The sequence below is a fragment of the Berghia stephanieae genome, chromosome 4, assembly GCF_034508935.2.
Source record: "Berghia stephanieae isolate SIO BIC M18660-M18661 chromosome 4, UCSD_Bste_1.3, whole genome shotgun sequence".
NCBI classification, from domain to species: Eukaryota; Metazoa; Mollusca; class Gastropoda; order Nudibranchia; family Aeolidiidae; genus Berghia; species Berghia stephanieae.
In genome coordinates, this window is record NC_088363.1 from 66842465 (window position 1) to 66865066 (window position 22602).

At 36.4% G+C, this 22602-nt stretch overlaps 2 protein-coding genes across 2 annotated transcripts in view; both read right to left on the reverse strand.

The window, feature by feature from the left end:
• Positions 1-933: 933 nt before the first annotated feature.
• The window catches only part of LOC144971072 (cytoplasmic FMR1-interacting protein-like), a 39964-nt gene continuing 18295 nt past the window's right edge, over positions 934-22602 (reverse strand). Inside the window, exons 19-30 of the mRNA XM_078911418.1 lie at positions 18417-18525; positions 13980-14099; positions 12606-12805; positions 12255-12342; positions 11272-11415; positions 10303-10393; positions 8778-8908; positions 8299-8377; positions 7584-7690; positions 5908-6146; positions 3953-4100; positions 934-3588 (exon numbers count right to left, since the gene is read on the reverse strand). Of these exons, the coding sequence (XP_078767544.1) occupies positions 3421-3588; positions 3953-4100; positions 5908-6146; positions 7584-7690; positions 8299-8377; positions 8778-8908; positions 10303-10393; positions 11272-11415; positions 12255-12342; positions 12606-12805; positions 13980-14099; positions 18417-18525 (1624 nt within the window). The 3' untranslated portion in view covers positions 934-3420. The remainder of the gene's footprint in view (positions 3589-3952; positions 4101-5907; positions 6147-7583; positions 7691-8298; positions 8378-8777; positions 8909-10302; positions 10394-11271; positions 11416-12254; positions 12343-12605; positions 12806-13979; positions 14100-18416; positions 18526-22602) is intronic.
• On the reverse strand, positions 19218-22545 carry LOC144971073 (uncharacterized). The gene is made up of 2 exons (XM_078911419.1): positions 22407-22545; positions 19218-21232 (listed from the first exon to the last, which is right to left on the reverse strand). The coding sequence occupies exon 2, from the start codon at positions 21224-21226 to the stop codon at positions 19340-19342; it is 1887 nt and encodes a 628-aa protein (XP_078767545.1). The 5' UTR covers positions 21227-21232; positions 22407-22545; the 3' UTR covers positions 19218-19339.

Here is a 22602-nt window from a genome sequence, read left to right on the forward strand (position 1 = left end):
TTTCCAAGATGGCGGACAAAGTGGGCGTGGTAAGGCCCGCGGGACCAGTTTATATTAACATTGACAAAACAAACAAAACATTGTAGTGTATTCCTCTTGACTCTTAGAGGGTTCTTGTGTGTGTGTCTGGATGAGACTTTTAGGTGATCTGAAGCGAGTACACTGATAGTGTGATCCTGGAATCTACATCTGATCTGTTCCCTATTTAAACCATTCCCCTTTGTCTTACTTTTTCTTGTCTTTTCAATTGTAAATCTAGAATGTTTTTTACTATCCAATTTTCTTCCTTTTTACTGGCGCTGATATGACATAGATGTGTCACAAGCTCTGTAAAACCCTTTAAAACAAACAAAAACAGGTAATTTGGATGCTGCGAGTTAGATAAAATTCCTCCTCCCACAAAAACACTACTACTACTAATACTAATACTTCTATCATCACATAATATCACATTTTCCAAGATTTTGTGTTTACTTGCTTACACTTACATTTATACCTTGGTATTTATTACTGCATATCAGCCAAGATTCGTCAAAAAAAAGCTGCGTTCTCATTGGTTCAAGCAGGAATCGTTTTTATAAACTTTGAGTACTCATACTCGGTATTTTTAGTATCAGATATCTGCAAAAACTGCCGAAAATCGCCAAAATGATGTCATTATTCAGAGGTTTTATCAAAAAGTGCGTCGTTATTTGGAGGTTTTCTTTACTGATCTTAAATAGAAAAAAATCGGGACCACGGGTCAATGTCTTTATCAGGAGGTTGTCGCTATTCGGAGGTGTCGTAATCGGGAGGTTCCACTGTAGTTCATTGAGAGGGCTGATTTGAACCTTGACTTTCTACCTTAACTTATGGTTGAAAGAAGCTCTAACTTTCAAGGGTGCATAAAAATTGTTCAGAATGACACCAAAAAAATGAGAAGAAAAAGCCAAATTGCGTTTACGTTTTTTAAATTACTGACATTTCTTTCTTATGACATATTACATGGGGCAGATTTAAAATTCTAAAATAATAGCATGCAGAGTAAGAAGAGCATTCAACAATTTTAAAAGGATAGAATGATATATTTACATTAAATATAAACAAATAATATGATTCAAGCATGATAGTACACGATACACATACAAACAAGGAACATGGGTGAAAACATTACATAGAATATTTTGAGAATTAATTCTAATCACTGATTTGAAATATAGAGAAGTTAGCACAAGTGTAGATGAACTTGGAGAATATCATATATGAAACAAAATCCTTTTCACCTTTCTATTCAATCAGTATTCGACATAAGTCAACACTAACACACACACTCCTTTCTCTCTTGGTCCCACTGACATAAAAATGCAAGGTAAGTTGGATTTTGATTTAAAACTTTTAATAAAAGCTGACAAGTCCTCTACATAATTCATATTAACAAATTAAAACTACTAATGTGAAAAGTCTTACAATGAATATGACATTTTTAGTGAATAACCTTTTATCACTTCTGTTTGATAACTTAACTCTCTCTTCCACATAACATATATCGTACAAAAAGGTGTTTGTGAGGATTCAAGATTTGAAAAATAGTAAAGTTTTTTGGATTTTTTTTGTAAAGGATTTTACGGCGCTTGGCGCTAGTAACAAGGAAGAAAATAGGATAGTAAAATGTTCTAGAATTACAATTAAAGCACCCAAGAAAAGATAAGACAACGGGGAATTGGCTCAAATAGGAAACAGCTTTAGATTCCAAGAGCACACCATCAAAGTACTTAGTTTGAGATCATCCAGACACAAGCACAGGTTCCCACTTACTCAAATTTTTACAAATCATGAATAATATGTAAAAACCTAATACGGTGCATAACAGACATGATTTACAAGGAAAAAAATATATCCAATAACTATTCTATACATTTGACTGTTTCCCTCTCAGCCAGGGCCAGGACAAAACCAAGTAATCTCATTCCAAGACAAAGACAGAAAGCAAGTTGGAAAACATATAGTATAGGGGGATAGAGGACACAGTAAGTACCTTCCTGTCCACTTTGGGAGGTCAGGAACCCCACCCAGAAGTTTTCTTTGTTTTTTTTTTTTTCAACATTCTATCCCCACACTTTTACCACAGACGGATTTAAAATCAAATGTCTGCTTATAACATGAGAATGAGAAAAGAACATCTGCAAATTCTTCAGAAAATGTGGACACTGCACATACTTAAACATTGAAAATGCGTGAATAATAATAATAATAATAATAATAATAATAATAATAATAATAATAATAATAGTAGAAGTAATAGTGGTAATAATAATAATAAAATTACTTTTGCATTTGTAAATAGCGTGAATCCATGGTTTACCATGCTATACACGTTTCATAACATTTCTCCTGTGTGCAAGTTCCTTAAAGCTATATTAATATTAATGATAGCCATACAGATCTTGGCTCATCATAAGGCTGTAAATCTACAAGCAAGTAGGTTAGCCCACATTATGCCTATAACCCTTCACTGACAATGTGAACAAAAATAAAATTAAAATAGAACAAGGCTCACTTTAAGTTATTGTTAAATAAACAATAAACAATTTAATAAATTAAAATTTGGTCAGCCTTTTTTTTTCTCAAAAAAAAAAGAAAGATTGTATACAAATAACAGCTAACGCCAGTAGTATTTAAATATCTTTAAATAATATCATTTTCTAAAGCAATAGTGATATATTTGGCAAGCATGAGAACAATATTTTGGAATAATTATGGTGAAGTTAACTGAATGAGTTGGTTGACAACGAAGAAACAAATCTCATTTTAAGAGAAAAAGTCGGCAAAATCTCTATAAAAGTGATCCAATTTACAAGACATATAAATAATACATAAACTAAAATACTGGTATAAACGGATACTGTTTAGATAATTGTACATAGTAAGTTGTCTCTCAACATTTCATTGCACATTTCCTTCATACTTTAATTTAAATCATTGTCAATAGCTACACTTAGCTGCCAATAATTCAAACACAACACGCTCTTGTCACATACATACACATGAAAAAAAAAACCCAAACAAACTCTTGTCTTACAACATTACTGTATTTGATTGTCTACATCCTTAAACTTGTAGACTTTATAATGTAACAATATTTTTTTTTGTAACATATAAAGTTATAAAGGGCAATTAATTTCTTTCTCCCAGAATACAAAAAGGAAATCGATTACTTTATTTGATGGTATTAATCCATTTTGTCTAACAACATCCATCATGACTATTTAAAAAGGAAGGGGGGAATGAAATAAGCATAACATTCGATGATCTCGTTCTTTTACAGTACTGATACAGCAGCTGTTACACCATTCATATTTGATTACTAAATTTGCATCACGATTATAAATGCTGAATAAAACAAACCCAATAGTTTTAAACAAAAAGGATTAAATTTCATTTTCAAATGGCAGTGGTCAATGACTGGTGTATGGGAGGTGGGAAGCACCGGACATGTTCGGTGGGCATGTTTTCACTGTCACCATTTCGTAGATACTTGTTTAGAACAGAGAAAATCTGATTGTTCAGGATTTGGAATTTGCGAATCCTGTCAACCATCTTTTTCAGTTGCTGTGGAAAACGTAAAGAAAAAAAAATGTTAGCATATTCATGTTGGCTTGAAACTATTTTTAATACAATAAGAATGATATAAGCTTACAATTATTTGTCTCATGTTCATGAAATATGCAAACCTACTATCTATATAACTAAAATAATGTTTTAAAACTTGAAATTTGTGGCTTAATTCCCCCCCCCCCCCCCACAAATATATAGAATCAAATGCGATTCACTAATATTACTGGCAAAGTCAACTCAAACAAAAGATACTTAAAATGAATCACTGCGTTGCCACAATAAAAAATGATAATGAATAAAAGGATATACCACATGGACTATAAATCAAAAGTATAGAAAATATTCCGACAATACTAACCGTGCCCTTGACATTCTCATCCTTCATGTCCACTCGATTCACTTTCAACAAATGGTAGCTGAAGTCCAAAGCCTCAAAACGTCTTTGCTGACCAAGCAATGTGATGAGGGTACAGCCCGCCCAATTCAATCCTTCACCGAACATCTCTCTAAAAAATGAACAACAGAAAAGCACTGAATCAGCTCAATCCCCCAAAACCAACATTTCTCATTATGTAAATACCACAGACAACAATATAGGATTACAATTATATTTGATCCACGAACAGTCATTTGTTAATGAATGCATGTTTCACTATTGGAATTAGAACAATAAATAAAAATATACAGTCCAGAATGGGTATATCAACATTGTCAGGACTGCAGTAAAATGTTGATATAAGCGTTATGTTGATATGTCAGTCATCCCAGAAAATGAAAGGGAGACAAATGAATAAAATGCCAGAAAATGAGAAAGGAAGTCATTCTCGATGGTTTGGTGGCCTTTAAAAGGACCGATTTTGAAATTCATGACGGTTCACATGATATGACTTTAATAGTCTAAATATTGTGGTCCTTTTCTGAAGGCCAAGAATAATTATATGGACCATTTCCTCAGCACTGGCAAGGGCGTCAAAAAAGGAAGCGCCCTCGTGAAGTTGCTGTGAAAAACAATGGAGGGTTTAAGATGGCCAGAAACTGGTCCCAATGTGGCACATTATACTTTTCTCAGTCCACATTGGCATCAATGGCATCTTCCAAAACTTACCTAATGTCGAGTGGAATCGAGACTGAGTACCAGTAATAGTGGCATTGACCATGCCCATAATATCAGGATCGATTAGCTGAGCATCGGCATTGCAAATAGTTTTGTTTTTGTTTTTTTGGGGTTTTTTTTTTCTTTTTGTTTATTTCCTTTTTTAATTTTTTTATTTGGGGGCGGGGGATAAGAGGTCATATGAATGTGTTGAAAGCCAAGAATATTGATACCGGGAATTCCCAATACTGGTATCAGTACAGAGATATGATGTCATGGCCCGGGACTGGGTTTGACCGCTGACATCACGATTCTGATCAATGGCAATTCATACGTTATTGGACAATAATATAACCGTCATTTGGTAAAATTGTTGTCGATATAGGCAATCAATATTTACTAATGTTACATAGCGAAGAAGAAAAAAAACGGACTTTGATTTCATGTCGATATAACTGTTGTCGATATATTCGCTCTGCACTGTACATAAATGAATATATTGCACATACACTAACACTCTGGGCATAGGGGTAGGGTGGGGGGCAATGCATGAGTGCAAGTGTACGTCAAGCAGTGGCGTGACTCAGTGTCAGCAGAAGTGACACTCACAATCACATCACAACGGAATGATTTTATATCTCTTTGTGTGGTTGTGTAGACGGTCTCGATAGCTCAGTTGGTAGAGCACTCACTTCACAAGCAAAGAGGCTGAGATCAATCCTAGGTGCAGTAGAGATCTTTTTTTTTTTTTTTTGGAACCCCTTTGTCCACCCAGCAGTGATTGGGTAGCTGGGTCTGTTAGATCTGGCAGGAAGTACTTAGCGATAGACTAGCAATTGCTATTGTCCATTTCACGTGATAGAAACCAGGATAAACTCCAGCACCAAGGGTCTGATGGCTCTGAAGGACTAATTTTTTTGGTATGTCTGTGACTGTGTGAAAGGATTCATTACTGAGATAATGGTCATGGTGAAAGGGGGGGGGGGGGGGGGGGGTGGTGAGTAAAGAAGGGGAGATGACCCATTAATCTGAACTCATTAATTCAGTTAATAAAGAGAGTATAGAGTATTTCCAAGGTTATATCCATTGTATATCAATGAGTCAAGAGTGACACCTTGGATTCAACGAAGACTCGATTATAATTAATGTTGACCTCCAGTCCTGTGAACTTTGTTGTAACCAATGTGCACACTGTATTATCATAAGACAGGAGGACTTACTCAATTGTGAACTCATTCTCTCCAATGGGTATGCAGTATACAAACTGGATAGCGGACCAAAGACGATGGAATTCGTTGCACTTGTCCACATTCATGACACCATTGGCAGGAGGCTCACCATGCCAGAGAGCATCGTTCAAGAATGACTGGATCCTCTTCAGGACTATTTCAAATATAGACAGACCACAACAGAGTCTTTCCCTAGTCAGAAGGTCACCATCTGCTGCTATGATAGATTGCTGAAAAATTGTGATATGTAAGGAATTGAGGATTGTTTTAGTTTTATGATTTAATTGCAAATATAATTTGATAGAATTAAAAATGAAGAAATATGGAAAAGAACACAGCAGAAACCAGTGGGAGAGGAAATAGGAAGACGACGATGGAGGTGGATTACACACACCCTTAGAAAGAATGACTCCACTATAACAAAGAAAGTATTGGACTGGAACCCTGAGGGCAGAAGATCAAGGGGAAGGCCATGAGGAACGTGGAGAAGAATTAAAGAAGCTAATATACAGAGAAGTGATAAGACATGGAACAAGATAAAAAAGTTAGCTGAGGATAGAGAAGGATAGAAATTGTTTATCTGTGGTCTATACCCTGACCCAGGGTGAAAAAGGCAATGATGATGAAAATTTCCAGGGGTAAAGCGAGGTGATGGGTTCGTCAGAAAGAGAGAACAGAAGTAGGTCTCACCAGAAAAGGATGCCTTAAGGAAATACAAAAGAGTAATGAGTAATGCCCTAACCGTCTACAGAAAGGAATGGTGTGAAAAAGGTAACTTGGTGACTCTTATCTGGAAATTCTTATTATCAGGGATATAACCCCGATAAGCAAGGTTTTCCTTGTCTACGTGTTTGATTGGATTCAACTTTTCTGAAACATTGGAGTGCCTAAATAATAATAATAATAATAATAATAATAATAATAATAATAATAATAATAATAATAATCATATTTCTATAGCGCCTTTTATCGAAAACTCAAAGCGCTTTAAAAAAAAAAAAAGGAAGGAAATTGTTTACCCAGGCAACAATAATGTTGCGAGTCCAATTCAGCCAATCAAATCCTTTCACATGGAGTAGACCGTTATTGAAGTAAAAAGGCTGTTACTATTTGGAAAGTGTATGATTAAATTTTACAAATTTGTTTTGACACGATATATACAAATATAAAGTCAAGACAATACTAAAGAATAACCTGGGCAATCGTCATTCTCTCTTCACCTCTCAAAACACAAAGACATACATTAGTGTTAGCAAATCAAATGGCAAATGAATATAACATTGAGTGCTGTGGAGATAATTGTCTTTAACCCTGAAATGAAAGTCTCACAGCTTTGTCAATTAAAAAAAAATTTCATAACAGTAGTTCATACTTCATTCTTCATTAATTTGTCATTGCTCCAATGACAAAAAAAATACCCATGTCTCTTTTGCAATGTTACTAGGTGCTTAGAATCAGAATAAATATTCCAGTCTGATTTGTTTCTTTTTGTTTTTATTGTTGTGCAAAACTTGCAATACTTTAATGGTAATCATGTTCCCAACACTACAAAGAGCACCAACACTTTTTCAAGATAGATAGATAGCTGTATTTTGATGAATCAATAGATTTGAGCAATGAGTAATATTAAAAAGAAATTTTGATTGTAAATCAATGTGAAGACTTACTGTTTTATGCCCCAACTTCTTGATGACAGAAGTAACTTGTAGAGCTGCATATTTTTTCTCTAGTTGTTTCATCATCTGTTTAGCTTCAGTTTCCCTGTCTCTGCCCTCTGGAAACAAAAATAAACAGTACTTGTGTTATATACCTTTTAGTAATATTAGTGTCAGGAACAAGAAAAATAACATATCTGAATGTTTCTCTCATATTGAAACAATCCCAGCCAAGGCAAGGGCAAAACCAAGTAGTCTCAGTCCAATAGAAAGACAGAAAACCATAATGAAGGGACCAAAAGGAAGGAAGATACAACAGCATGGCACAACAGAATGGTCTTCTCTTCGTACCCTGCAGGTAACCTAGTGGTACGCGATTCACCTTCCAACTCGAGAAAGTCACCTCACCCTGGCTGCACTGCAGTTGATACTTGGGATATTTCAGTCTTCCCTTGAAACGTACCCTAATGACAAATTCCTCCACAGGGATAAATAAAGTAATTTATTTTGTCTATTTTATTCAAGGGTTGATCTACTTGACCCACAACAGACAGTGAAGGGCATCTCCCACAAACTATTGATAATTGAACATTAGGCATGTACACGGAAATGAAAGTAAATCAAAAATCCTATCAAACATAGACAAACACAGGATTAAGGTTTTAATAAATAAGTATATATCTTATGGAATGAGAATGGAAATGCAACAATGCAATTTCAAAGTTACCTTTGGCAGGGACAAAAGGCTTTGGAATCATATTCTGGAAAGGTGCAGCATGTTTCAAATCATACACTTCTTCTTGGGTCTGCAAATTACATGTAATTTATTTTTGTCACTATTTAATTCAATCCGATAGCATCTATTTTATTATCATAAACCAAGATAAATTCAACAGACGAAGACCTTGATATTTTTTTTTCAGCAGTTGAATCCATATCAATGCCAAACTTATCATGGTAACTAACTGGTCAGTTGTACAATTAACAATGATTGCCTTTATACAATTTCACCAGAACAAACATGCATTACACAGCTATATACTTTCATCTAAAATGACAGATTTTCGATATTCATCACTAATGCAAAGAAAGAATCAAAAACAATCTTAATCTACGCAGAATGGATATCAAAGCATACACTCGTAACATGAATGCATATATGTGACACATCATTCAAATCAATTTCAAATTAATTCTATCGCTCACCAAAGCCTGCTCTACAAGAAGACAAAACAACACAGCATTGCCAATCTCCCTGAAACTCTGGTAGACTTCAGTCCTGAGGTCTGGGTATTGAATCAGATCTGCCATCTGAGCCTGGTAGTAACCCAGCACACCTAGCATGGATTCAAAAGTGTTGTTGAGGTAATCTATAGACTAATGAAGCTAATATCATGCGATTGAAGGGATAGAGTGTTTAAAATAGTTTACAGGACATGGACAAATTCAAACAAGTTTTGAAATAGTTGGATACTTTAAGTGGTGTGCATGGGCCCTTTTTGCAATTTAGATTTTCTAAATTTCCATTGACAAACACTCAATGCTAATCGAAGTGTGTACAGTATGGTGATTGAGCATCTTGTACTGGAATACTCTCTATCTTAATAGTAAAGGTAATTGAGCATTGTCCACTACTTCTCTCTATCCCACATAGTATAGTAAAAGGGGACATGGCTTGTAGTAACAGCAATAATAATAATAATAATAATAATAATAAAACGACGATGAAGATATGGCAATGCAGTAGCAACAATGCTTGCTCTAAACTGCTCACATCATACTGGTCCAAGCTGAATGTTTGAATTTCTCTTGCTATACATTTGAATATGCATCTTATGTAAAATATTTCAAAATGTGTAGACCATATTTTGGTAAATATAAAATGAAAATGAAAGATGTTGGCGGGACTGACCTAATGGTTAAGGGCAGGACAACCAGAAAACATGATGAGATAGAGAGGTGACAAAGGAAAATGGATAGATATATGCCAAGTGATATGGAACTATGTGGATAAGATAATGATAAGTACAGACATGTTACAACAAACACAAAACCTTTTACTAAAAAAAAAATAATAAATAATTAAGTTCGAGGAAGAATAAAACTAATCTAAGAAGAGGCATGACTGCCATTTTTTAAATTTTATTTTATTTGGACTGTTGTTTTAAAATTTTATTTCCAATAAACAAGACACACATAAAAAAATACTGCTTTCACTAGAAATCTAAATGGTTATTTTTGGTTAGGACACAAGTTGAAATCAGACAAACCAAATTTGATGAAAATGGCAAGATATGAAGTTAGATTCCAATCAAAATAAATAACTATGTGAAATTGAATGTAAGCTTCAATTTAATATATGAAAACAGATAAAAGGGACGTTTCAGGTTTCCCCTTTATCAACAAAACAGGATGATTGAAACACTAAAGACGAATGAGATAATGTGGTAGTGGCGTTGTTAAGATGAATAAACAAAAACATTGATGATGCCCTTAGGCACCACATTATCTCATTCGTCTGTAGTGTTTCATTCATCCTGTTTTGTTGATAAAGGGGAAACCCAAAACGTCCATTTTATCTGTTTTCGTATATCAAATTGAAGCTTACATTCAAAATTTCACATTGTTATTTATTTCTTCAGCTTCGAGCAGCAACATTTACATCACGATTCCAATCAAACTAAATTCTATCTGTAAACGTAAAGGGCTAGGGAAATGATGGATGTCTTACCAGGAGATCCATAATCAAACCGAAGCAGTTTACATTGACTTGGCATGACTTTCATCAAGGTGGCCACATATTGGGCTGTTGTGCCAGACAGCTGAGGATAATCAATGAGACATTTTTTAGAGTTCTTACGACACATTAAAAAAAAAAATTGTTAGTTTCATCAATGTCGTAAGCAGGAAGTAAATTTACTTAACCCATAATACATCCATTAAAAATTATTTTTTTAAAATTATGCCCTTCCGCCACGACACCACCACGAGATATCATCAGCTGGACATTCCATGAAGGAATATAGATATTTCATCAAACAAGATGTCTGTTGTCAACAGGGATCACCCATGTTGTCCAAGTGAGCCAATTGGGGGTTAATAATCTTGCTCAAGGAAAAAATCCAAAGTACATGAAGCGGGGCTCGAACCCGGGACCTTCCGGGCCACAGTGCAATGCCTTAACCACTCGGCTACTCTCCCCCCCCCCCCCCCCCCCCCCATCACATCCATTAAGTTTAAAATATTTCTTTTTAGAGCCGTTGACATATAACTTAACTTGAGCACATATAGCATATAGCACAAAATTCATTAAATATGCTCAAAGTACTTTACAAGCCAACAGCAACACTTAACATGTAAGACGAGACATGACACCTGTTAGGCAATATCATAATTTTTTTCCGACCAACACAATGTTGTTAATGGTCAGGTACTAATTTTACACCTGAGTACAGTGAAAGAATATGAGTAAAGAGTATTTTTTAAGGACTCAACTATGCGCTGCTCAGAGCAGGACTCGAACCCAGGACCTTCTGATCTGGAGGCAAATGTCATACCACTAGACCACATAAACGCATTTATTCATAGAACAATGACTATGTTAAATATGCTCTCATGAAAATCTGGAAACAGGTGCTCTGTGACAATTTGATGTACTTTTCATACTTATATTTCACTTTAGGAAACAATGATAACTTACAAAGCTTTCAACCGTTTTCAAAAGTTCTTCTATGACAACAGCAATTCCCTGGTAACCAAGGAGACGGCAGATGGCCCTAAAGTGAGGAGCACCGATGAATCCTGAGTACAGACTGTAGATTGTGTTGAATGACTGATTTAGACGCTGTTAAAAGAAAAAAAATTTAATCACAAACAACATAACATGCATAAATGAGAAAGAAAATGTTTAAAGCAAGGATGGTAAAAACCTCTTTTTCATTTTCAATAAATCCATTGAAATCACAAATCAAAAATTTGGTGAAAAATACAATAGTAGTGTGCATCTCTGACTCCACAAGTTGATTCCCTTGTATTTGGCTATTCTATAAGTATCATTAATCAGCAGAACGCCTGTCTATTTTGGGTATTTTCATCTGTCACAGAGATTTATCATACATTTTCATCTTTTACAAATGCTCATATGCTAAAGAGAGATTACAAATGTCTCAAAAGAGAATCTAAATAAAATCTTCCCAGACAGGTTCATGTTACATTATTATCAATTAGGTTCTGCACAGAGTTGTAAGATCAAGGATTTTTAATTCAGAAAAGTGAGTGGAGCAGGCACTTGATTACAACAAGAAATGAAGCGAGTAGGAAAGTGCCAGAAGACAATAGAGAATAAAAATATCGCCGCGACAATGGGGGCTCGAACCCACAACCTTAATGGTACGACAACTCCGCCTGGCCGGGGAGATCGTGACTCTACCGTATGAGCTATCCACCAGTAAGGTCACGGGTTCAAGCCCCTATCGCTGCCGCAAAATTTTTATTCTCTATTGTCTTCTGGCACTTTCCTACTCACTTCATTTCTTGTTAAGATCAAGGATTGTAGTTTTTTTTAGGTAATTAGTTTTCCATGACACACTACTGTCTGTTTCTTGGGTACACAGAAATTAAATTAAAATGAACACATTGATTCCTAACCCGTCAAAAAAAAATAATAATATAATGTCCTCTTACTTTTGTTCCCCACACATAGTACACAGAAGGGTTGGGTGGCTTCTCTCTCTTCGTCTCACTTCCAAAAGATAGCTTTGTTTTCACAAATCTGAAATTAGGTTTTTTCCCCATTAACTATAGAGTGCAAATTAATAGACACAAAAATAAATAAATAATTAAATGAAATAGAGAATACAAATTAAAATGGATAAAAAAAAAATTAAAAATTCTATTAAATCATTTATCTTGAAGTGAGATAGTTGTAGAAAAAAAAAGTATAATAATAGAGGATGTCTGCACTAATTACACACCCAAACACAGTGTCATTCTTAAACCAATATTTTAATATTTCGAAATGACTGCTGGTCTAACCTGTTTGTAGCTGCATTGTAGCAAAAGTTTGGTAAGAGTTCCATGTTAATCTCCCAAAAAACATGCAGAGTTATCCTTCCATAGGGGGCACTGACGTTGTGATTGGCTTCCTTCAACATGGCGTCAAAGTCATTCAGCAGCAAGTACTCTCCCATCAGCTTGTGGGCCAATCTGTTAACCTCTATCAAACCTTCCAACTCCTGATGTACAGGAACACAAAATTGAGAATAAAATGTTATTTTTGTCAAAATTACCTATGACTCGGACAACAAAACTTGGCATGTGTTTGTTGCTTTAGGTCTCTTCCAACACAATTGAGGTTATATGAGAGATCGCTGAAACAAAAAAACAAGCAATCTAACAAAAATAGTACAAATGTCAAATCAAAATCATAACCTAAAGATATCATAAGCTAAATTATAAATAACCAAGAACAAACAGGCAGAGGATTTACAGGAAAAAAAAAATATCCCCTGTCAAAAATACAATCACAAACCAAAGAAGCAGGAGAGGCTAGTAAAGAGAAAAGAAACGACATCACTATCGGATCGTACACCCATGCGAACATCATAGGTATATGATTCAAGGGTGATGCTCCCATCCAACCACCCGCTTGGCATGTGTCAAGACCATTATTTTTATTTTACAAAGATGCTTGTTTCAATCAATTTTTGCTGCTGTGAATTAAATTACTAATATGCAAATTACTACAAATAAATTTCAGTGATAGCTCAAAAATCACTAAATTGACACCTATCTTTTGAGCGAGCATACATTATTATCAACTATGGCATATGATGAAAGAAACCTTTGCTTTGCTCATGGTGAGGGAACAATTTTCATTTTCATACCCATGAAATACCATGAAATATTGCAGCAATTAATTACCATCAGGGGCATCACAGATCCCCCCTGATCGTTACCTGTTCCACCCATGGGCTGACCTCACTAATGGGGTCGAGGTGACCTAGCTCTGAAATACCGCTCAAAAGGGAAAATGCCACGCAGATGATAATATAATATATATATATATATATATATATAATTTTTTTTTTTATTTTTTATTGTAACAGTATATAACAGAGAGATGATTTAAAAGGAAAAAAAAATATCATCTCCCAAAACTATAACTATACATTTGATTGTTTCTCTCCCAGTCAAGGACCCCAGCCAGGGCTAGGACAAAACGAAGGAATTGCATTCCAAGACAAAGACAGACATAGGTGATAGAAGCAAGATCTCCTGCCCATCATGGCAGGTCAAAGAAGCTGTTCGAATTCAATTGTCTTATAATAGATTGCGAAAGAGAATACACATTTATCTATTCCTTTTCACTCAAGGTGAGAAGAAGAAAACAAAATGTGATAAATTTACCATGATTCCTGTTATGTCACTGGCTTCAAAACGTCCAATGGCGACATCCAATGCCTTTTGTAATGCAGAATTCACCAACTGACTGATGAGCCTATTCAAGTCGATAGAGCGACCCAATAGCTGAAAAAAATTGAATAGGCAAAAAAGTATTGTAGAGTATATTTTTCAAGCTTTAAGCTAATTTTATCATATCAACATAAAATCTACCCCACAATTTTTACAGACACCCCTCCTCCTCCAACCTCCCCCCTTTCATTGTAAAATGGCAGGAGAAAACAGAGCTTAGCTCATTCCCATGTTTTTACTAACAACACCAATGTCAACTTTTTTGTTTTGTTTGTTTTATATATTGTGTATTTCTTCAGTCTTTTATATTTTTAGTCTTTTTTGTCGGCTATTTTTTTTTTTTTTTTCTTCTTTTCATCTATTTTTTTTTTCACTTTTGCTTTCTCTTATTTTGTTTTGTTTATGAATGCCGAGTAGACCAGTTGGTTTTAGGCTATGTCCCCCTCTAAAAGGTACACTGACACTTTGATTTTCAATTTAATTACATTCAATATTTGGGTCATAGTTAATGGCAAATTACATTTAGAATTATTACCAATACAAATGTAAACAATTTAGAAAAAAAAAATAACAAAAATATTCTTAGTCAATGAATACGATAATACATAGCCATGATTCAGTTTAAATGACATTAACCACTGACCACACAGTCACAAGATAATAATACTAATAATAATAATAATAATAATAATAATAATGATAATGATAATAATAATAATAATAATAATATTAATAATAATAATAATAACAATAATAATAATAATAATAATAATAATAATAATAATAATAATAATAATAATAATAATAATAATAATAATAAATGACATATAAATATCGCCTTACCTCGAGTTCAACAGACTCTAGGGGCTTTACATTTTTTAAATAAATTATTTATTGCTTTGATGTGAAAGAAATTTAATCTTGCCTTGAAAGGGTTAAAAGCTAATTTTTTTAAAAACAACAAATTTTCATCACTAGAAGAGAATGACTTTGATTTCAAAACCTTTAATCAATAATTCTAACTTAACATTCAATTTTCATCAGGTGGTTCATTGAGACATAATACCAGACTGAGATGCTGGGTAATAATAAGGGTGAGAATGACTGGTCACAAAAAAGGAGGAAATTTTTCATCGTGAAGATCATGACCCATCCATGCGACCATAATCTATAAATTTGAATTTCACTAAAATTTACTGAGATGCGATCCAAAATTTGTCTCGCAGCAATTTCTAACACGACTCGGTGGAATTTCAAAAGTTGAAAGTGTAATTACAACATTTGGTGGTTGTAGCAGGGATGATGGTGGTTGTGTAGTAATAGCAGTGGTAGGGATGATGTAGTAGTGATTCTAGTAGTAGTATGGATGATTATGTGGTGGTGGTTGTAGTAGCTGTGGTAGGAATGATGATGTGGTGGTAGTTGTAGTAGTAGTGGTGGTAGGGATGATGTTGTGGTGGTTGTAATAGTAGTGGTGGTAGGGATGATGGTTTGGTGGTGGTTGTAGTAGTGTGGTGGGTAGGGATGATGTTGTAGTGGTTGTAACAGTAGTGGTGGTAGGGATGATGGTTTGGTGGTGGTTGTAGTAGTAGTGGTGGTAGGGATGATGTTGTGGTGGTTGTAATAGTGGTGGTAGGGATGATGGTTTGGTGGTGGTTTAGTAGTAGTGGTGGTAGGGATTATGTTGTGGTGGTAGGGATGATGGTGTTGTGGTGGTGGTTGTAGTAGTAGTGGTGGTAGGGATGATGATGTTGTGGTGGTTGTAGTAGTGGTGGTGATAGGGATGATGGTGTTGTGGTGGTTATAGTAGTAGTGGTGGTAGGGATGATGGTTTGGTGGTGGTTGTAGTAGTAGTGGTGGTAGGGATGATGATATGATGGTGGTTGTAGTAGTGGTAGTAGGGTTGATGATGTGGTGGTAGTTGTAGTAGATGTGGTGGTAGGGATGATGGTTGTAATAGTAGTGGTGGTAGGGATGATGGTTGTAATAGTAGTGGTGGTAGGGATGATGTGGTGGTGGTTGTAGTAGTAGTGGTGGTAGGGATGATGATATGATGGTGGTTGTAGTAGTGGTAGTAGTTGTAGGAGTAGTGGTGGTAGGGATGATGATATGATGGTGGTTGTAGTAGTGGTAGTAGTTGTAGGAGTAGTGGTGGTAGGGATGATGGTTGTAATAGTAGTGGTGGTAGGGATGACGGTTGTAATAGTAGTGGTGGTAGGGATGACGTTTGTAATAGTAGTGGTGGTAGGGATGACGTTTGTAATAGTTGTGGTGGTAGGGATGATGGTTGTAATAGTAGTGGTGGTGGTAGGGATGATGTGGTGCTATTTGTAGTAGTAGTGGTGGTGGGGATGATGATATGATGGTGGTTGTAGTAGTGGTAGTAGGGTTGATGATGTGGTGGTAGTTGTAGTAGTAGTGGTGGTAGGGATGATGTTGTGGTGGTGATTGTAATAGTAGTGTTGGTAGAGATGTTGATGTAGTGGTTTTGGTGAGTGTTTTTTTATTCAGTGATGATAATAGCAATTGTCAAAAAGGAGGAACCTTTCTCAGTCTATCGATCAAACACAAGCAAAGAAACCTAGTAGTTATTCAGCTTATAAATACAACCCAAGAATCTCTCAAATTTAAAGCCATAGTCAAAAGGTAAAAAGGAAAAAGATTAAACTAAGCCAACCACCATTGCTTTGTTCTAATATATCATCTCTATATACCAGATGATTTAATGTGGTTGCGAAAAAAAGAAAGAGAGAGAGAGAGAGAGAAAGAGAGAGAGAGAGAGAGGGGGGGGGGGGGGGGAAGGAGGAGAGACTTCTTTACCAGAATAACTTATGTATTGACCTTTTGAATTCTATATCCAAAAAAAAAAAAGAAGACGAAGAAAGAGAAATAGAAAGAAAGGCAAAAAGGGGGGGGGGGGGGGGGGGAAGGAGAGGAGAAGAGAGAGAGAGAGAGAGAGAGAGAGAGAGAGAGAGAGAGAGAGAGAGAGAGAGAGAGAGAGAGAGAGAGAGAGAGAGAGAGAGAGAGAGAGAGAGAGAGAGATTTAAAAAGCAATAGGTACCTACAACAAGGGGAAAAAATCCAGACCCATTTGTCCCTCCCTTCAACCATCAACTAACTAATCAAAGAACACTACCTACTGGTCTTCTGTGTCTATTGTGACATCTGGTGCCAAACTGTCTGGCCCAACGTCATAAAAACGGGACCGTCACTAAATTTCACGAGACTGAGCACAGGTGTCAAAATATGACATATGACATAATGGTGATTTTGTGGTTTTGAGGAAAATGTTTGACACGGCAAATTTGAAAAAGGAGGAAATGTGATGGGATGGGCGGAGATAAACTACCATTTAGGCGGAAATCCGCCTTTAGGCGGAAGATTCTCAGCCCTGAATAATAACAATTTGTTTGTTTTGTTTTTAAGGGTTTTACGGCACTTGCAACACATTTAAGTCATATCAGCGCCAGTAAAAAGGAAGAAAATTGGATAGTGAAAAGATTCTAGATGTACAATAAAAAGGACTTGAGGAAAAAAGTAAGACAAAGGGGAGTGATTCAAATAGGGAACAGATGTAGATTCCAAGAGCACACCATCAATGTACTTAGTTTGAGATCACCTAAATGTCTCACCCATACACCAGCACAAGATCCCACTAAGAAGAAAATACTCAAATGCTTACATTATACATTCACAATAACAATACATAACAGAGAGATGATTTACAAGAAAAAAAATATCATCTCCCAATACAATAACTATGCATTTGACTGTTTCCCTCCCAGGCAAGTACCACGACCAGGGCCAGGGCAAAACCAAGTAATCTCATTCCAAGACAAAGACAGAAAGCAAATTGGAAAACAGATATGGGGGGATAGAAGACACAATAAATGTCACCCTGCCCACTATGGGAGAACAATAACAATTTAAAATTTTATTTTCAAACTTCTTTTTTATACCACAATATCCATTACACATGCTCAAAGTGTTTAACAAGAGGTCCCTGGCCAACAGCAACACTTAACGTGAAGGACGTGACACAACACCTGTTAAACAATATTAATTTTTTTTCAGCAGAGACATCGCTGTTAATGGCCAGGTACTCATTTTACACCTGAGTAATGTGAGAGAAGGTGAGTAAAGAGCCTTTACCAAGTACTCAACTATGCACTGGGTGGGGCTCGAACCCAGGACCTTCCGATCCAAAAGTGAGTACCATATCACAAGACCACATAACTGCACATCCTTTTATTAAAAATTTTAATCAACATAAAAATCAGTGAGCAATCCCATATATATTTTGATAAATCTTACATCCATCAACCTTAAAATGGTTCACAATATTCATACAAATGAAATCTTCCACAGTACCTGGACATGCCTCTGTTTGAGGAGTGTCTGATATCGGTTTGCAACAGGGTAGCTTATCTTCTCCCCAGCACTCATACGCTCAGCACGGAATCGTTTATCCAACATGATACTAAGATAAACCATTAAAAAATCCATTAAGTTATGACGTCTAAAGAAAAGGCATAACAAACATGAATCGTAAATGTTTAAGGGGGTACTGTCACAATAAGGACAATTTTATTAAGTTTTATCAAAAATGATCTTTTCAATGCTTTTTCTGCAGTATTATGTGTGTCCAAGCATATTTCTAAAGACTTTTTGGAATAATTTCCACTATCGGTGTGTATGAGGTGGCATTTTAGGGGTACCCCGCCCCGAAAACTTCAGATTTTGGGAACAACTTTTCTCAAAAAGTGTCTATTCAATTTCACTGAAACTTGCTATGTAGGTGTCTTTTATACTGCTCTACATTATGTCAGAGGGATTTTTCTATTCTTATCCTAGTAAAGATTTTATAGCATCCGGAAGTCTTCAATCCGTAAAACTGTGAAAATTTTTCCTTTTTCGCAGTTTTTACCCTCTTTGGACCCCCATATCTAAAAATATAATCCTTATATTGCCAAAAGCCTCTGACATAATGTAGCCACACTATAAACACACAAGTGTGTGAAAGGAAAAAGAAATTGAATAGACAGTTTTTGAGAAATCTTGTTCCCTGCTATCCCACCCCCTAAGAAAATGACATTTTGAGAAAATGGGAAAAAACGAACCTTCTCGTAGATTATACAAAATATAGTGTCATGAACCCCCTAAACTGTGTTGTTTTAAACCCAAGAATCATTCTCCTGTGGAAAAAAGATACGATTAGTTATGAATTTATAAAAATGGTACTTATCCGTTTGAGGTAATCCATCCAATGTCACGTGTCGTCTGGGACTCCGCAATCAGAAGCCGCCTGCAGCATACTGCTCACCGCCTTCCAGTTGATGTAAACGTTCTTCCTCCTTTGTCTGTGCTAACCTCCTCATCTCCCTTTTCCTTTTAAAGACAAATTCACCTGCTCTGTCTGCATTCTTTATCCTAACATTGTCCCTTTTAGTCCCATGCTCCACAAAATGTCGTCCCACACTAAGTCCTATTGCCGAAATGAAATCCTGCGATGCCTTTGCTCCCTTGTTGAATTCTCCTACTCCAATCCCACATGAAATTTCCAAACGCTGTCTCCCTACAAACACATGTTTTGGACACCTAGACCAAATCAAAGCATGGATGCTTTCATTTACATTCTGAGTCATTCCAAATAAACATCTCCCCAACAAATCATCATCAGTCAATCTAACATAAACGTCATGGATGTGTTCTGCTACAGTCGGTAGAATAAATGTGGTCATATGTCTGTCGTGGTCAGGTGCTGGCAGACCATTAGCCTTGGCTTTCATGTAGAAGCACCAAGAATCAATTCCTTCTTGGCAGTACTCATGGCGTGGCTGTTTATTGGTTGAGGTGCAGTGATAAAAAGAAGCCCAAATTGCGCGTCGCATGTCGTCCACAGTACTGTGTGATCTAATGGCCCGCGTGTAATATTTCTGAAGTCTGGCGATCTTTGCCTTTGTCAATTTTCCTTTTCCATTCCCTCCTAACGTTACCTTTACCTTCTTCTTGTTGTCCACAGTCTTCCGCAATGCTGTTCCTAGTCTCTTCGCTACATGATTTACACACTCCCTCTTCTCAATTGTCATCCCCTCATACGGTCCCGAATTGTTTAGCTGCTTGATGGTGTTGCTGTCCCCGTCACTAATCATTGTTCTATATCTAAGTCCATTCCGCTCTACAGATCTACTCCACATATTCACAGCCTCTACCTGTTCCATACTACCTGATGATCCTTCATGGTTCCTATCACACTCCTCCTTATGGCCACTCAAGAATTCTGCATACCTATCACTATCCCCCTTCAGCTTGTCTCCTACTGTCACACACTTATGGCAATACTTGGAAAGAACCTCATGGTCCACTACAAGTCCTGTTCTGTTCTCTATCACACATCCTATCCCTAACATTGATTTATGTCCCCTCGTGTGCCAACTACCATCATACGAAACATCAACATCAACAATTGGTTGCCCTGCCTGCTCAGGATACGCTCGACGAACAACATCAACAGCTTCAGAACGGAGACGAGACGAATAGCTGGCGAACTGGCGGTGGATGGCCTTCTGGTGGCGAAGAAAGGTCTTATGATGTAGTACAGGCATATCCATCATGCCGCAAAATGAGGCTAAGCCAGCCTGTCCACTTCCATTAGCCAAGGATGAAGCGACTCCACGACGATTAACTTCAAAATATTTATCTTTTTTACGAGATGTATAAAAGGACGATATAACTTTTGAACATGATTTACAAGACAAATGTAGAAGAATGGCAAGACCAACAGAAGAATCACGTGAAACCTCCAACGTAGACTGGAAACAAAAAGGGCAGAGAAGACAATCAACAAGATCCTGGAATACAATCAGCTGCACGATGGTCGAACATTCCAATGAAGACGAAGATGAAGGCTCAGACGTAGAGGCAAAGAAATCCAACTTACGAGCTGATGATGAAGAAGCAGAAGCTGAAGCTGTTGGTTGCGGCGAAGAAAAAGATGATGGAAATAAAGGTGAAGTCGCTGCGTGGGGCGAAGATGTCACAGAAGATGTGGATGCTGGCTCTGGTTCATTAAAAAATTTCTGCTTCTTCGCATCCCTTGCCTTCTTCAAAACATCTTTCCGTGACTTCCTTTTCATGCTGCTAATGGAAGCATTGAAGGTGGAAACCTTGGCTCTAGGCATGACAATCTGTGAAAATAAATAAATATAAATATACCATAATAAATAATAATAAAAAAAAAATAAAAATAAAAAAAAATAAAAAAATAAAAAAAATATATATATATATATATATAAAATAAAGAAATCGGGGGTTAGCTTAGCTCAGCGTTACGGTCTTTGCTTCGTACCGGAAAGGTACCAAGTTCGATCACCAGCCTCTGTGCTGTGTGGACTTGAGCAAGCCATCTCGCCCTAGCTCAATTTGCGGTGCAGCACTGCGGTTGACGCCTTGGGTTATTCCAATCTACCCTTGGAATAGACCCTGGAGAATAATTTCCACTATGGGATGAATAAAGGGGTTTTAAAAAGATAATTTTATTATAACATTTTTATTGCACCCCCTACTGCTAAGCAGTGTTGGAATCAGCCCAAAGTTTTGCCTTGAAAAGCACAAAAGATACCCACACATAAGAATTCTGGCTACCAATCATAGTTAAGCACAGATCTGGTATTGCTTTGGATCAAAGAAAAAAAACATTAAAGAAATTAAAAGAGCAGGCAGAAAGGCCGCTTTCTGGGCAAAATGAATTCCTACCACAATAAGGTAACAAAAAGTCACAGTGGGCTGACCACCTGCTTGGCTAATGCCTTGGTCTAGAGTAATTTCACTTTAAAGTGGCCCTACACTGAAAGGTGAAAAGGCAGAAACTATAGATCAGAAAGAAAGAAACGCCTTTAGGTCAAGAGACGAGAACCATACCTCAGAGCATTGAGAGCACCCCCCCCCCCCCCCCCCCACACACACACACACAGACTCTTGTAGAATGATGGTTATAAAAAAAAATAAGCACAATCTAGATAATCTCTAAGTTCTAACTCACTGACGTCAATGGTAATCCAAGTCTAAGTTAGCTTTCGACGTCTATCTGTCTGTCTAAGATCTACTATAGATCGGCGTTTAGTTATCTCCTTATTCAAGCTCAATGATCTTCACTAGTCTAATGTAAATCAAAGAAAACAGTGTGGTTCTTAATAATCGTATTAAAAATAAAATAAAAACAAAAATTAGCCTTTAGAATTATTTACGAGCAGCATTCTCTTTTACTATCGTCAATGTTTACATTTTAGAATGGAATGCACACTTTGAGACTGTAACCGGTCAATCTGATTTCACTAGTAATAAATAAATAGACATACTTACTGGCTAAAGCGGTATCCAGGCGTCGAAATGATTATCTACCAATTCTTGGTTCTTTGGAAAATGATGATAAAACTTTGCAAATAAGTAAATGGAGTGAAGTTTGTCATGAAACGACCAAAAATCAGTTCGAATCGAAGCGTAAGTAAACGTAGTCGAATGCTCCGGAAATGTACCCGTTGTTATGTCACGTGACTGA